The sequence below is a fragment of the Calypte anna genome, chromosome 8, assembly GCF_003957555.1.
Source record: "Calypte anna isolate BGI_N300 chromosome 8, bCalAnn1_v1.p, whole genome shotgun sequence".
NCBI lineage: Eukaryota > Metazoa > Chordata > Aves > Apodiformes > Trochilidae > Calypte > Calypte anna.
Genome location: NC_044254.1, coordinates 4,686,746 through 4,703,837, shown reverse-complemented (window position 1 = coordinate 4,703,837; position 17,092 = coordinate 4,686,746). Strand labels below are relative to the sequence as shown.

At 42.1% G+C, this 17,092-nt stretch overlaps 1 protein-coding gene and 1 non-coding gene across 4 annotated transcripts in view; both read right to left on the bottom strand.

Annotated features, from left to right (window-relative positions):
• COP1 (COP1 E3 ubiquitin ligase) overlaps nt 1–17,092 on the bottom strand; it is a 127,214-nt gene that overhangs the window by 18,714 nt on the left and 91,408 nt on the right. For all 3 annotated transcript variants that reach the window (XM_030455512.1, XM_030455513.1, XM_030455514.1), the window contains one exon: nt 15,225–15,385. In XM_030455512.1, the coding sequence (XP_030311372.1) occupies nt 15,225–15,385 (161 nt within the window). The remainder of the gene's footprint in view (nt 1–15,224; nt 15,386–17,092) is intronic.
• Nucleotides 1,433–1,567, bottom strand: LOC115598720. Its single transcript, XR_003987860.1, has one exon.

Below are 17,092 nucleotides of genomic sequence, written 5' to 3'. Positions count from 1 at the left end.
CACCCAGGACTGAGATTAAAGTCAAAAGACTGTAGGATATCTTTAGACAAGTTCACTGATTGTAGTAAGGAGGGGAATATAAATCCAAACTTGACTCACAATTCTTGCAAGTAAAGAGAAATTCCCTATTATTTCCTTCCCCTTCCACTTTCTCTCTCCTTGACTTGCTCATCCACCTCCCTGCAACTTATCTTCCTCTCAGGAATACCAGGCAGTAGCCTCTGAATTCTAATTGTATTTGCTATTCTATTAAATCCCATGGATGTAAATGGGAAAAATTAGTGGGACTTGCCTATGAGGCATTTCCACAATACCAGATGAGAAGTCACGTGAAGCTCTAGAAGGGCTTTCTTTTGTTTATGGCCTTAAATAATTCAGAGAGAGGAGTTGTCAAGCTAAATCTGAAAAGCTCCCTTGACTTTGGACTGGCACTGTTGTTACTTACCTATTGTTTATAAAGACAAAAGGGAAAATGCAATGAGATCATCCTATGTCTGCATGGGAATGGAGTCAAGGACTGGAAGAACAAGGGCTGACAGGACAGGAGTTAAAATAAAACAGATGGAAAAGCAGGCAATAGGTGAAATACAGAGGTAGCAGCTAAGCAGCAAAGGCAAGTTGCCAGTTTGGTCAGGCTATAAATAAACATTGCTAGCAGCTGTTTGTGCAGTATGATGTCATGCTTCAAAAAGGAAAATCCCAAATGCAAATGATAATTTTAATTAGCAATTAAAACCCCTACTTCCCAGCTATACAGCTGCAATCACCCCTCTCAGATCTGTCTTGCTTCTGCAAAACAGTGACAGCCATCAGGCAGCAAGCCAGCACTCAATCATCACTCCAAACCTCAGCTACAGCAATTTCATCCTTTCTCCCTTTCTTCCCCTGTGATTTTTTTGGACAAACATGGTACCTGCTGGAGATTTACTGGGTCTGGCCTAGGGACAGCAGCAGCCCACAGACAATGACCCCTCATACACACTCCAAGGTGCCTTTTAAATTTTATTTCTTGTTTTTGAATGGCTCTGGGACATGCACTGCTTTGATGGTTTTGCAGCATCATTTTCCAGAGATGCTCACAGCAACTGACTTGTTTCCTGAAGCAGCAAGAACTGAGAGGGGAAGGGAAACCTCAGGACCCTGCTCCTCCCATACACATCTCTCCAACCACAACTTAACCACCCCTACAGCCAGTTTGCTGATCCTAATGAGTGCTTTGGGAAAAAAAGGGCATTTTAATACAAAAAACCAGTAACTACAATCATAGTCTTCCTTTAAATGACTGAGCTGGTTTAACCCTTGGTAATTAAATTTAGCTCTGCAGAAAAAACCCTGCCCAAAGGCTGTACCCACATGGCAGAACATCATGGACAGGCAGGGTTGCTGCCAAGGATGCTGCAGGAACTGTCCTGGCATATTATGGGATAATAGATGTGTGTGGAGGGGAACGATCTGGTTTAGTTGGCTCTCCTAAAGCAGACAGAGACCTCCGCTTTGCTCTAGGAAGACTGCTGTGGTGGACAAAATACATTTCTTTTGCCCATGACTAGTCCCAGCAGCTTCCAGTCCTACAAAATCTCACAATTAAACCTGCCTTTCACTGCCTTTCATCTCAGACTTCTGACCATACCCAGTCCTAACTGAAACATGATGCACCCCATGAAAATAAGCTGAAGAAAAGAGGATTCAACTAATAGGAAAATACTGTTAGTGAGGGCAAGTCAACTCAGAAGGTCAAAATCAACCTAGTCAGAGGAAAGAGAAGTTCCATGGGGCACACATCCCCATCCAACAGCCTTAAACAAGGCCCTGACAGCTCCTTTCTTGCTTACTCCCTGAGGCTGCCCTGCTACAAGTCCCTAAATCTCCTGGCCTGGAATACACTCCTAAACTCCAGGGAAGAGCTTGCCAACAGTGTGCTGCCTGCCAGCATCCCTACAGCAAGGCCATTAAACAGCAAGCTGGTTGGGTTTTTTTTTGACCTTTTTTAAAATTTTACATTTGGTACATGCATCTGAAATACTGCCAGCTCCCAAACATTACTGCTCACAGCCTGGCCTCAGGTAGGAGTCCCAAAATGAACCCTGAGGATGCCAAGCTCCCACGTCACAGCTTGGAAACCTTTGAATTAGATGCTTCTCCCCACACTCTCCTCTTTGCCCTCTAGGGCAAGTTTGAGGCTACAACTGGAGATTTAGGAATACTTGACAGTTTTACACACTCTCTGCTGGAAAAGAGGAAATAAAAAAAAAAAAAAGACAATTCTTAAAATCATGGGGTTGTTAGCACTCAGGGTTGGTGGCAGTGAAAGGAAGCAGTGGATCATATTGGAGCTCTGCCAGACATGCTGCCCAAGAGGCTATGGGAGCCAGAGCCTGAGCTTGTCCTTCTCTGGGTTCCCAAAGAAGGAACAAAGTTGATTTAAAATGCTTCATTTTCCATCCTGGCCAAGCCACAAACCCAACAGCCACTCAGTTAATGGCAGACTGTTAAGCAGTCAGGAGCTTTTGCAGGTGATGTGAGCTGGTTTTACTGCATGCCAAAATAATGCACAAATTTAACCCATTCCACAGAAGACCTCCTAACAACTTTATTCCTAAAAGAACAAAAAACCATTTGCCTTTCTAATGAGCAAGGGAAGAGCACCATTCCTATGATGCACTCACAACAAGCAGCTCTCACCCACTCGTGGTTTCTCAGCATGGCAAGACCAAAAAATGCTTTAAATAAAGATCTGGGTAATGTTCCACATCACTGTTTAAGGACAATTCAATCATCTTTGTTCTGGATTAAAGTCTTGCTCCCGATTAATCTTACCAGAAAAATGAATAGGAAATCCACATCCCAGGAAGTAGGACAGATTTTTATCTTTAAATCCAATTCACAAGTAAAATAATCTCTCTTACAATGGATAATTCTGCTACTATTCAAGTTATTTTCACACAGTGGGTTTAAAAAAAAATAAATTATCTCTAGACATCTGAAATTGAAATGACTTTTTAAGGCTGTCATTTTGAATGCATGCAAAGACTAACAATACTGTATCAAAAAGAGGAGCTCAACAATCAAGAAATCCATTAGACTACCAAGGACACCAACAGCAAAAAGGGAAGCTGAAAAAGACTCAAGTATATAAAGAAAATATAATGTCATGTTCCTACTGGGATTGTAAGAGGGAACAAATCCCCTTGTGTTGCAACACACTACCCCTGATTTTATAATATCCTTCAGCTACATAAACATTAGAATACAACCCAACAAAAAGTGAGGGAGGACAAACACTTCAGGCACCTGATTTTTTATTTATTTATTTCTTTGAGCCAATCTGCTTCATCCTTCTTTGATTTTAGATACTCTTTCTGAAGAGATGCTACTGTTGACTCAGTCCTCAAAAGACAGCACTGAAGTGTGTGGCAGGCACCCTCTGACTTTATCTTGGCCTGATTAAAGCCTCAAGCATTTCAGAGCAGAGATGGTGAGAAATACAGGACAAAATAGAGCAGATTTAAGAAAATGTGTCCCCTGTCTGGACTACATGTGCTATTTCTTGTCACAGCAACCTCATGTAGTACTGCTACAAGCATCAGCATAAAAGCTCCCATGAAGAGTTTATGATCATTTACTGTCCTAGCTAAAGCATTAAAGGAATAAAAGATGATAATATAAAGAAAAAAATCAAACCTGACCTATTTAAAAAAAAAAAAAAGCCACACACATAGCATGCATTTGTCTGGATAAGGAGAGTCAGATGATGGGGCTTGGCATATATTACATTCATTACTTCATTAACTTAAGAGTTGTAGTGTGCTGGGCTCAGAATCCACATTCATATGTTTTACAGACTCACTACAGAAGCACCAGTCTGGCTGAGAACACACTTGTCTGCATCATAAACCCACATCAAACTTTTTTTCCTTTGCAAGCAAGTAAAACTCTAAAAATCTGTACTAAAATGGGCTTTCAGAGCTTCCCCTCCCCACCCCAGAAATGATGAATTTCTGGTTCAAGATGAATAGTAAAAGTCAAATATTTAGTGATTGTGGTGGGCTTATGAGAAGGACTTCTGCTAACTTTCAGTTTACTTCAGATTTTCATGCATTTCCCAACAATTCTTCTTTTGCACTGTCAAGTCAAACATGAACTTGATGAAAACAGAAAACCAGTAGTAAAATGAATCCTTTTGTATTAAATAGCTTCCAGCTTATTTTCTCTCCTTTCCTTTTACTCCTGCTGGCCCAAATTTATCTTTTCATATGCTGGAGGTAACATGCAAGCTGGGAAGCAAGGCACAAACAGAAGCACTATTCACCTCCTACTTTAATAAAGGATATTTCTTGCTAAACAAATGAAGACATCCCTCAAGCACACACTCCCCAGTCTATAAGCAGCTGGCTGTTATTTGGTGGTCAGAAGAAACTTAGCCAGAACAGTCTGCTTTGTAGATCTTTCTTGGAAGAAAAAACTAACAAGGTCTCAACTGATCAACCTAGAAGCCAGGAAGAAAAAAAAATAAAAACAGAACAAACCATGTATTTACACCAGGAAATTTGGCTACTGATGCCAACATGGGGAGCAAGAAGAGATTCAGCTTCTTCTCCTCCTGCTGCAGTTAATTTATGCACCATCTGCATATTACAGCTAAAAGGAACTCTTTTTTTTTTTTTTTTTTTTTTTTTATTTAATGGATCTGAAGCAATTGTTCTTCCTAGCTTATATAAATATTACTTATCCTCCTTGCAGGATCTCTTGGTATGATTAACAAATGGGAAATGATGCACTGTCACCTGCCAGCTCCCCAGGCTGCCCCAGCTATACCTTTCTTAACTTAATATTTACTTCAGAGATACAAAAGTAAAACTAGAAAATCCAGTACTCATAGAGTTATAGAATTGGCTGGGTTGGAAGGGACCTCAGAGATCATCAAGTCCAACCCTTGATCCACTACTGCTGCAGTTCCCAGCCCATGGCACTGAGTGCCACATCCAGTCTCTTTTGAAATATCTCCAGACACGGAGAATCCACTACTTCCCTGGGCAGCCCATTCCAATGTCTGATCACCCTCTCAGTAAAGAAACTCTTTCTAATCTCCAACCTAAACCTCCCCCGGCACAACTTAAGACCCTGCCCTCTTGTCTTGCTGAGAGCTGCCTGGGAAAAGAGCCCAACCCCCCCCTGGCTCCAACCTCCTTTCAGGGAGTTGCAGAGAGTGATGAGGTCTCCTCTGAGCCTCCTCTTCTCCAGGCTGAACACCCCCAGCTCCCTCAGCCTCTCCTCATAGGGTCTGTGCTCGAGTCCTTTCACCAGCCCAGTTGCCCTCCTTTCATAGAATCATAGAATTAGCCGGGTTGCACCACACAGCTTACTTCTCCCCAGCTTTACCAACCAGATAGTTTTGGAAGCAATGAGGATATCCAACCCCACAAGGAAGGATTGTTTGAAGCAGCACTTCCCTTGCAGAATTCAAAACACCTCATGCAAGGGTGAACACAACTCAATTGAGCTGCACAGCCCCTGATTTAACAGAATCATTTCTGCCTAAAAGGTACTCATTAAATTACTAACCATAACTTTCCTACCATACCAGCTCCCTCTTCCTTAGAAAGGACTGGTTTTATAATTCTGTGTGCATCCTACATAAAATAATTGCATATCCTAATTACACATCCAAGTAGCTTCAATTCAGACATAAGATTGCTTCCAAAGGAGCAACTGTTTTCACTCTGTGCACATAGCTGGCTCATCTAGAATTAGATTAGAACACAGCCAAAAAGAAACTAAGCCTTATTTAAATAGGTTAAAAGGATGCAAATCCATGTAGCTGTTGGAAAACCAGTCTGAACAGTTGTTTTTACACGGAGTTCATAAAAGCCTTAATTCCTGCTTTATTAACATGCAATGCAATTGGCATGAAGCTGGTCACAAGTTACTGGGTTTCAAAACACTTGTGTTTTGTCACTGATAACAATAGGGCAGCAAGCATATGAAAACCTCCAGAACAGTTGCCCAAAGCCAAATAGTAACTATATTAATACAGAGACCTACAGAAAGTAAAGCTTTTTCAGAGCAAACCACCTGTGCATAAATGCTCCTACTTTCATTTCACCCAGAGGTTAAATTCTCTGATCAAAAGCTTGTGCTGGAAAGAAAAAAAAAAAAAAAAGTTCATATTTTTTCCACCTCATTTAGACTCTGTAAAACATTAAATGCAGCCATTAAAGTTGCTTAATTAGGAGTGCTAGAGCAAAAGGTTGATGCTGCTCATGTGATTACTGAATGGTGGTGGCCTGGCAGGACTTGAAGATAAAACTGTGAGGTTGGTTTGACTGTAATTGAAACAGTGCCACTTGTTAGAGGGAACAAGGTTATAAACCCACCCTCCAACAAAAGGGACAGGAGACCACCAGCAGCAAGGGTTTCAAACCCCCTTGGTGTGGGAATTCTGCTGCTTCACTGAAGCCATCTTCAAGGTGGGTGGGTAGCACAATGCCAGGGGCTTTTCAAAACCTACTTCATTCTCACAGGTCTGAAAACAAGGTCCTCCTTTATCAATCAGTATAGAATATAGAATATAGAATATAGAATATAATATATATATAATATAGAAGCCTAGCTCTACCCCTGGGGCTCCTATCTGAAATGACCCCCATTGCTTGCTAACACACCAAACACTGCCTGAGATTGCACCTCACTGGCTTGGTGCCAGAGATTTGGGCAGCACAAAACAATGAATTTAAGAGAGGAAATAAAGCAAAGGCTGCTCATATTGGAGATGCTCTTGACTCAGAGACCAGCTTTTCACTGAAGCTTGGGAGCAGGCTGAGATGCTTGCTCAGTACCTGCAAAACCTGCCTGGCTCCTGAAACTGCTTTCACTGGAGCCCTTATTCCAGGATACATGAAATATAAGCTATAAAAGTCTCAGAAAATATTAGGGATAAGCCTTCCTACACGAAGTTGTAGGGAAAAGAGAGCACATGCCTGCCACCTCTAATCCTTAGGGCAAGAGAGGGTGAAATGTCCATGAGACAAAGGCACAAAACTAAGAACACACACAGGAAGAGAGCAGCTAACAACTCATGGTGGAAATAGGTTTCCAGGCATCATCTGAAAAACTGCCACAGAAACCTTACAACTGCCTAATCAGTAATTTAATCAGCATTGCTACAACCCAGCAGGGTATGGATCAGAGTTCAGACCAAGGGGCTCAACAGCAGCACTGCAGAGGCTGGGTGGGAAAAGGGAAAAAAAAACCCAAACCAGTAGTACAATTATTTAATTCTAAAACCAAATGTCTCTGAATACAAATCTGCTCTCTCTCTCTCTCTCTCTCCACCCTAGTAGATAATATAAAGGTGACTGTGAATACCACCAGAATACAGATAATTTTCTACCACACGGTTCCATTTGGGATATTGCTTATGTGAAGGGCCACACAATTCATAACTGCTGCACATCAGCTTTTACCTTGTAATGTTATGCTTCAGTGGGGAGCTGGGGATGGAGACAGTAATGAGGTTCCAGGTGGATTCCCAATTTGGATTAATCTGTTAAAAGAACCCCTCATACTTGAATAAAGAATTGATGGTTACTAAAGCAGCCAAGTCCCAACAGGAGGAAAACATCAACTTACAAGTTCAGTTACAGTGGCACAGAGACTTCTTTGCATCCCCCATGCACAGTGCATCCCCCATCACAGCAATACAATTTGTGATGGATTTGGGATGGTTTTGTTTTTTTTTTTAAAGCCCAGGAAACAATGAGAACCCATTTGGACCTCTCCTTGCACCATCAATGAACACCAGCAGTTCATTATCTCCACAGCTGCACCATGGGGATAAGCTCCTGGAACTGCAATGTCAACAGTACTCAAGAGTTATGTCACCCACTGTGTCATTCCCTTGCTCTAGGAAAGAGGTCCCTATCTGCAGCAGGCTATCTGCTTCTCTTGGCATTAGAAAAGACATCCTGGTAAGCAAATAAAATTTTACACCAGCTGTAAAAGTCTGAAAGAGCAAATGCTGCCTTCATTCATGAAACAGGGGTGACTTTGATCTGCCTGCACTTCAAAAAAAAAAAAAAAAAAGCATCAACCCTTTGGCAATTTTCTGCAATTATGCAGGGAAAAAAATAATATATGCCTCACCTTGCAGAAGGAGAAATTGAGTTTGCAAATGTAAAATTAAAACCAACAAAGAAGAAAAACCTGAGCCACCTAGATTTCTTGGAGAAGCTATTCTTAAAATAGAAGCTAGAATGCTATCAGTGTGCTGCAGTACCACAGGGGACCTGAACTTCCAGAGCTGAACAAAAGCCACAGACTCATCCTCTCTGTTCACAGCCAGCTGCTCTGCCTCTAGGAAATTAAGACTTAGCATAGGCACTGATGTCCCAGCCATCCTCAAGCCTGGAAACAGCACAGTAAATAGTGCAATGCACTTTCTTCCTTCCCCAAACTCCCTAAATAACTCTTTCTTCCCCCAAACCCATGCTGGACTGCAGAAGCAGCGCAGGCTGGCAGGCACTGTCCTCACTGGGGAGAAGCTGCAGGAGGGAATGTACCCAAAGAATATTTACCAGTGTTTTTCTTCCTTCTACAGTACTCAAAATTAAACATTTTCTCCTAAAGCCTGTCATTTGCATAATCACATTATCAAGACAGTCTTTCACATGGAGCCAAGTGTCAACACACCGAGATTTCAGTATGAAGTGTAATCATGGAGTACAATATTCCCCCCCACCAAGTTCTCTGCAGTTGGACACCCAGGGTTGTGATGAGAAATAAAACACTGTTAGTCACCTGAGTGTGTTTTAATTAGCCACAGAAAAAATACAGCCCAGGATGAGCCTCTGAAGAGAAATAGGTATGAAAATATAATGAGCATGTTGAACAGAAAGAATCACACATTCTGACACCTTTTATCTGCAAGGTAGAAATTATTCTGCATAAGAAAATGTTTCTTCAAGCAGCATATGAAACTACATAGAGTGTGTGTTGGTATACATAAGTAATATGCTAAAATTTAGGGGGAAAAATCAACAATGCATGATGTATGATGCATCTTAATATTCTGGGTTTCACTTTTGTTAACAAAGATTTGAGATTTTCAAATGAGTAAGGAAGGAACAGACATGGAAAAGGGAGGAAAGAAGAGAAAAGCGATTTTTACTACCCAAGGAAAGTGTGAAGCAGTAGAGTAATAAAAGAAAACTTGCTTGTTGAAAGCATTGCCAGTGCCCAGAGAGCAGAGGGAATGGCAAGAGGAGTGGGAAGCCAGGGCACAGAGAGCTGTGAGCTCTGCAGCATGTGTGCTATGAGGCTTAGACAGCTTCCCCAGGAGAATATTCAGGAAGGGGAGAAAAACCAGTAGAATAAATTTGATTAAAATCTCTTTGTTTTTCTTAAAACCTGATCATTCTCAGCCTCCCATAAACTGCTTCAATCACAAGAAATAAGATGAAGACCACCATGTTTCCAGGATGAAGCAGATGCTGCACTGGAGGATAACCTGCAAGGATACTGGCTTGGGAGATGCTGCAGACAGATGCTACAGGCCAGCTCTGGTCTAGGAAAGAAAGGATGAGTTGGAAAATAGCAGGGACTCCCCCTGAAAATACAGTGGTTGGAGCTACTCATGCTGCTACCTGTGCCAGAAGCTGGTATCAAGGGCAGACAAGGGACAGCTCAGGTCTGATCAATTCAGGCAGGCATTTATCTCCTAAGCTTTAGATTACTACCTTGGTGTATCTTAATCAACAGCTGAACAACTCCTTAAGGAGGATATAAAAATAAGACAACACTGAGCTGAAGCTGGAGGAAAAAATGTTGAGCCTTTAAAATTTCAGCAGCAAAGTGGAACAACAAAAAATAATCTTGTCTTTCCCAAAAAATCCCATTTAAATTCATATTTCAAGTTACAGTTGTAGTTACAGTTGATACAAGTTACTTAAGAATGACACTGCATAAGCATTTGGTTATTTGGGAATGACAAAGGAGATTTCATTTTTAATGTCCAGAAGTTCTATGAAATTAATTAGTACTTTAAAATGGCAATGAATCACTTCCCAAAATAATTATTAGCTAAATTAATTCCAGTAAAGAGAGCCAATTTGCCAACTGTAAATTATCAGAGTCCCAGACTAGCTCCTGTGTATGTTGTGTACCATTTATTAGGCTACAGGAAAACAAAGGATGGCTACTTTCCATCAGTGAACAAGATCATGGCCCTACTAAGTGACCAGCTTATTGTAGTACAATTACAGATTTCTATTTAAAGAATTCAAGCCAGACATCACCAGGAAGCAAAGCTGGATGTTCAGAGGAAAGGAAAAATAAATGGGATAAAAGCTTGTTTTCTGAAGAGATGCACCTAAAACTGATTAGAAGGGAGTATCTCCACCCTCTTAGTTTCATAAAGAGAAGTTCAGAGACACAAGATTGATTATGAAGATATTTCCATCATATACCTGAAGTCCCAGTGCCTGCTTCTCCTACTCATTGGTAGATGAATGTTTTGAGACTTCCCTAAAATAAAATTACTTCTGAGCAACAATGAGAAAGGAAACAACATTCTGGAGCCTCAGTACAGGAAGGACCTGGAACTCTTGGAGTGAGCCCAGGACTGCCACAAAGATGATAAGAGGGCTGGAACACATCTGCTATGGGGACAGGCTGAGAGAGCTGGGGTGGTTCAGCTTGGAGAAGGGAAGGCTCCATGGAGACCTTGGAGCACCTTCCAGTGCCTGGAGGGGCTACAGGAAAGCTGGGGAGGGATCATTCACAAGGGCATGGAGGGGTAGGACAAGAGGGATGTGGTTTCAAACTGGAAGAGGGGAGATTTAGATTAGACATTAGGAAGAAATTTCTCACGATGAGGGTGGTGAGACACTGGCCCAGATGGCCCAGAGAAGCTGTGGCTGCCCCATCCCTCAAAGTGTTCAAGGCCAGGTTGGTTGGGGTTTGGTGCAACCTGGTCGAGTGGGAGGTGTTCCTGCCCATGGCAGGTCTTAACTAGATGAATTTCCAGGTCCCTCCCAACCCAACCCAGTCTGTGATTATATGATAAGGATTTCTGCTCTCCCCCAGCAGGCAGAGGAGATGCTTTCACATTATTGCCATGCCACTGCTTGGAGAGCCCCTCTCCCAGGTGCCAGGAGACCTCTGCATCTATCCAACATGGGCCATCACCTTGCTGTGGATGACTTGGTTAAAGTCCACAGCATCGTTTTCTATGGATTTCCCTTCCTTACCCCTCAAGAAGAAGAAAAAAAATATGCACATCAAGCTTTACCTAAGTTAATTTGCCTGCCATTCTCCTGCTCTTATCTGCATCTGCTCACCAGATTCAAAGCCTCAACATTTCTGCTTGAGAAATCTTCCTGCAGCTAACCTGCTCCTTGCCTGTAATGAATGCTGATGCAAACAGGTACAGAATTAAATGGATTCTTTTCAGTGATTATGATAGATTGAGCCATACTTAATCTACATAATCAAACTGCTCCTGTGTTCAGCACTAATACCTTTTTGCTGTCCTGGGAACAGGTTCTCTTCTGACAGCTTCTGAGAAACACTACCCATGCCTGGGAAAGAGGCTACTTGAGATGTAATTATTTAACACAGCTCTATGAGGAACATCTTGAACTCTGCAATATGGTAAAGCAGAGCAGAACAAAAAATGTCTCCTTTAGGGAAGTGGAAAACATCATGAAGGACACATGAAAGAAAATAAGTACAAACTAAACTCTTCCAGCAGTCCACATACCAGAACAAAACTGACCCTCCCAAGAGAAATAAAACCTCTCCACTGCTTACTACCACTACTAAAATTTCTTTTCCCTATAGTGCAAGAGCATCCTTATAAGCAAGAGCATTGTCTCCTTACATGCTGAGCAAAGGAAAGAATGTATTTTCCAATATCAAGACCAGATTCCAATTTCAAATAAAACTGGCTAAGTCTTGACAAGGTGCTAAAAACACCAGATTGAACAGGTATGTTATAACCTCCTTGACCTGGGAACTAAAAGGATTTGGTTCAAGGAAGGTTCTGAAATCAACTCCATGTCTAACTTGCACTTATAGATCAAAAATGCCCTGAAGCTTTCTTTACTTCTCTACTTCTGAATATTGATTTATTTTTATGGTAAAATGAGAGGTAAGAAGTGGTTTTCCTCAAACACTATTTAAAAAAACAAACATTAAACAGCCAATTACCTTTGTCCAAAACACAGAAGACAGATCAAAGCTCTGCTTCCTGATTTATTTTCTGAGAGTTTTTGCTTGCTTGGGGTTTCCCCCCACCTCCTCCCTATCCCAACAGAACTATGAGGCTGCATGCTAGTGTTAATTTCTAAACATTACCAAGAGATGAAAAATAAGTAAGCCTGATGCAAAATGCTAATAAGCACTTGCAGAGAACAATTTTTCTCCTTCATTATGGCTTTAACACATGTGGAAAGAAAGCAGGAGCTGGACCTCTCTGCTTGGTAAGATGATGTAGCAAAAAGGTCCCTGCATATCTGTAAGTGGAGAAAAAACAACACATAGGGGAAAAAAAGCCAAAAATATGGGTTCTGGCAAGGGCTGCTGGCACAGTTTGATGTTGGCTCAGGAAGAAATAAAAGCTTGAATTATCCAAAGATAGATTTAAGAAAGAATCAATGACATTTCATCTGAAAGTTTTAGTTAAGTTTTAATTAGGATCTGAGATTTTGTACTTAAGTGCACGAAGTGAAGGAGTGCTTCCCAAGATAACTGACAGATCTGAAACTTACTCATCTCATCTCTAAAGGTTAATTAAAGAACAATCTTTCAGAACAACACCATGGGGAAACTAAAGAGAGTTTGGTCCACTGGGGAGCCTTGGGGAATGAGCTGGCACACATGTCCCTGCTCAAAAACACCCCAGGTAGCAAACCTGGCATGGCATGGAGACAAAGTGAGACAGCTTTGAACCAGCCTGGCATGGAAAACAGCCCACCAAGAAGAGCAGAAAGCTTACCCACCATGCTCCCTGCAGCTCTGGGGCAGGTTTCTCAGCTCATGCTGGGTTCTCCATGGCATGGAGGATGGAGCTTTTGAGCTGCAGTGTGCTCTGTGGCAAAGCAGGCACCATCTCCTGTAGGGATGGTAACTCCTCTAATTAGGAAACTAAGGCAGAGTGACTCATTCAGGATCAAAGTCTGCAACGAAGGCAGAAATAGGCTGTGGGCTCCCTGATTCCCTCAGATGCTGACAGCACTGCAATGGCCTTCTCTATTATCATTAAAAAAACATGTCAGCTTTTAGGGAAGCCCATATATATGAAGCTCATTTGAAAAATGTTATGCCAAGTTTAAGAAACTTTATCAAAATAGAAAAAGAAAAAAAAGTTTTATCACTCCAGCAAGACTGGGAGCATAAATGACCTTTGGCTGTGCAGTAATTTAATTTCCTAAGAATATGAGTGAAGTTTCAATTAGGTTGGAGAGGGACCTCAGCATTAGGACAAGAGGAAAGAGAAATGTGCAGCTGCATTGGTGAAGAGCACCACTTGTCTTCAGGGGTCTGAGAATGGGGTACAAGGAAATATTCAGGCTTCTTCTCAACAGCAAGAGAGGCAGCTTGCTCAGGTGGAGACAAAATGGTGATATTCTGCTTTTTGTTACTTTCTTTACAAACAAAAGCCAGGTACTGTGGCTGCCATAGGAGACAAAGGTTAATTTAGAAGAAACAGAAGGAAAAGCAGAGGAATGATGGAAAAAATTTATCAGAATAGTGACAGATTCTGAAAGCTGCTTAATGGAGTGGGTCCTGCAAGGTATTTGGTGCATTCTTGATGGGCCTGATTCATTTTTCCACAATATTTTTCATAGTGGTTATGAAGAATTACTTGATAGCCTTTGAGGACTGCTCAGAAGTTTCTCAGTCACTTGAGGTCTGTCAGAGTAAAGCACATTAGTCAGAGAAAAGACTGATAAGGAGGGGATGGCAATAGAAAGAACACTGGGGTTAGATATCACTGCAAAAAAGCAGCCCAGGAGGTCAGTGGGCAGGACAATTCTATACAAACAGTTCAGTTTCTACACACAAAGGTTCCCAGAGCTCATTTTCACCCAACAGAAAGACAGATTACACAACACCCAACAGCCACTCTATAGCTGAGACATGATATCTGGCTATACCAAAACCTCCTGAACTCCCAGCCAGAAAGAAGCTGGTGACTCTCCACATCACTGAGTCTCATGCCTACCATTTAAACCACAACAGCCCACTTTTAAAACTGCAATTGCAATTTCAGATGCTCAGGTATACATTTCTGTTTTGATTCAGAAGCCTCTATCTGAAGTTTGTCAGTGACAACTGAATCATGTCTGTGGGTGCACAGTTTCTTCATACCAAACCAGACTGGTAGACTTTACCTTTCCATAACACTGCCTTTAGGAATGCAAGGTCTCAGGGCATCAATTGGGAAACATTCTGCTTTAGCTACTTGGAAGACTGTATTTAGAATGAGCTCCTCTCCTCCCCCACCCAACAAGTCCATGAAGTATCTGATTTGCAAACTTGTACACACAAGACAGTGAGTTTATAGGGGGGTTTTTTTGGGTTTTTTCCTGTTTTTTCCTTTTTTTTTTCCCTTTTTTTTTTCCTTCACACAAGGTGTTCTTCAAGAGCCCTCAGAATTTAAAAAGCAGCATCTTCTTCTTCAGAGCACCCACATGCCAAAGGGCCACTGTCACAAAAGCTGCATCAGGTCTGCCTGCAGCATTAGTACCCATACTATGTATATGAATTAAGTGTCACTAGAACAGTCATTGAGGTGACTGCAGCCTGGGCTTGTCTCCTTTACAAATCTACAACATGGGGGTTGTATTTCAGTGAGCAAGACTGCATAGACAGGGTAACACTGAGATAAGGCTACACAGGATCTGCAGGTGCCTTCATTAAAGCAACAAAAATCCCACTGAGGTGCCCACAAAACCCACAAGTGAAACACAATGCTGCTTTTGAGGATTTCAGATGCCAAGTAGAGAGATTCAAAGAGAAAGGTGGGAGATATAAGAACAGAGAAGTGCCTTCTCCCCTAGCATCCCCCAGCCTCCCAGTTACCCTGCAGATCTCCATGTCCTCAGGCTCATCTGCAAAATACCCATAAGTGGGAAAATACCAAACCCTTGGCAATGCTATTTCAGGAGAAAGCAGGAGGCATTCCTTTTGCATCCAGCTGGGAGGCTGAGCAGAAAGCTTACCCCATCTGGTAGTGCCCTCCAGCACACAGCACTCACAAACTCATTCGTGTCATCTTCTTTCCGGTCCTTGTCCAGGACACTTTTGACTGTATCAAACTTGAACGTCAGCAGTGTCTTTGAGAGGCCTTTATAGTACAGGTAAAGGGAATTATTTTCACTTCCTGGGATTAAAAAAGAAAAAAAAAAAATATACAAGATTAGGTTCTGGTAGCAGGCATATGACTAAGGCTTAGCTCTTACACTGAACAGGTTGCCCAGGGAAGTTGTGGCTGCCCCTCCCTGGAGTGTTCAAGGCCAGGTTGGATGGGCTTGGAGCAATCTATTCTAGTGGAAGGGTTGGAACTATAATATCTTTAGTTCTCTTCCAACTCAAACCAATCTGTGATTCTATGATGATTAAAAAAGACCAGACATTCCCCCCATTTAGTTAACATCAGTGCCTTGGCAACTGGGAGTGCTCCAGAGCAAACTTTTACAGTGCTTAATAACAGAACCAGGCTTTATTATGAGCAGTTTGCAGCACACTTACAAAACATACAGGATCCCAACAACAACCTTAGGGGAGAGCAGAGCATCTCCTGTACCATGTGAACCACTGCTACACCCAGCCTGCTCAGCACTGCAGCAGGTAGCACTGTCACACTCCTGCTTGCTGTAATCAAGTATGACAGTTTGGTCCATGGAGGTTTCAGTAAGATTGACCAGACAGCATGCAGGCTTTATTTAGAAATCCATTGCAATTTCTGCCTTGCAAGCTGCCCAGAGATCAGAGAATACACAAGCTAAGGTTCTCCCTTCAGTGCTGGCATAGCTGTCCTGCTCACCCCCCCAGCTATGAGCTTTCCCATCACTTCCTTCCTTCTGTAGATTTACAGAAGCTCAACAGTCCAACTTAAGAGGGAAGAGAAACTTCCAAAGGAGCAGCTGTTTCAGGGTGATTTCATGTCCCAGGGAGCTGCTCACAATGAGGGCATCAGTGCTTCACTTTGCAGAGTGCTGCACTAAGTGACATGTGCAGGACCACTTGTGTGGTCCAGGCCACTGCTCTTCCTTAGATGCAGGAGGATGTGTTGGCTGATAAGCTTGAAAGACATAAGTGGTATCAACAGTGGCTGCATTAGTAGGTGATGTTTGGTGACAGCAAGTCTGGATTAGCATATATGAAGAATTTTCCTGAAACAGGAAGAAATGCAGACCCTGCTTCTGTCAGGGTCAGGTCATAAAGCTATTCCCAGGGAACAGCTTTACTATGCCATACAACCAGGAGATGAGAAAGGGGAATGCACCAAGGAGGATGTAAGGAAAAGTAATGGGATCCGGCCAGGACACAATGACATTGATGAGTCGGGTCCTCCCTTGCAGAGGATTGGAAGTGTTTTCCTTTACCAGACCCAGGCTGTCCCCTCCTTACATGAGATGAGATTGGATAATAATATTGCCATCCAGTATGCACCAAAGGCTGTCAAGCAAGGTGACATTTTGACTTGTATCTGTTGCTAAAAATTCAACAGAAGATCAGTTCACACTAAGGGCAAAGGTGAAGAAAGGTGTCAACGTTTTCAGTGTAAGAGCCAGCAGCCCCTATTTGTGGGACATCAGAGAGAGCATGGATTATACTGGGAAATATGCACCAGTTGTTACTGTTTGCCAAAGGAAATCTGCTGCCTCTGAAAACAGCAACTAAGAGAGGACACTGACCTGCCTTAAGCAGCCTTCACCTGGCAGGTGGATGTTCCTTTTCTGATCACAACTGATTGCTTTAGTGAGTAGGAATAAAATTTAAAACTTTAAAAATTTAAAAACTCTAAATGTTTCTAAAGCTATTCCCTGGGAAATGGGAAGGGGGTTTGAAAATAGTCCTGTATTAA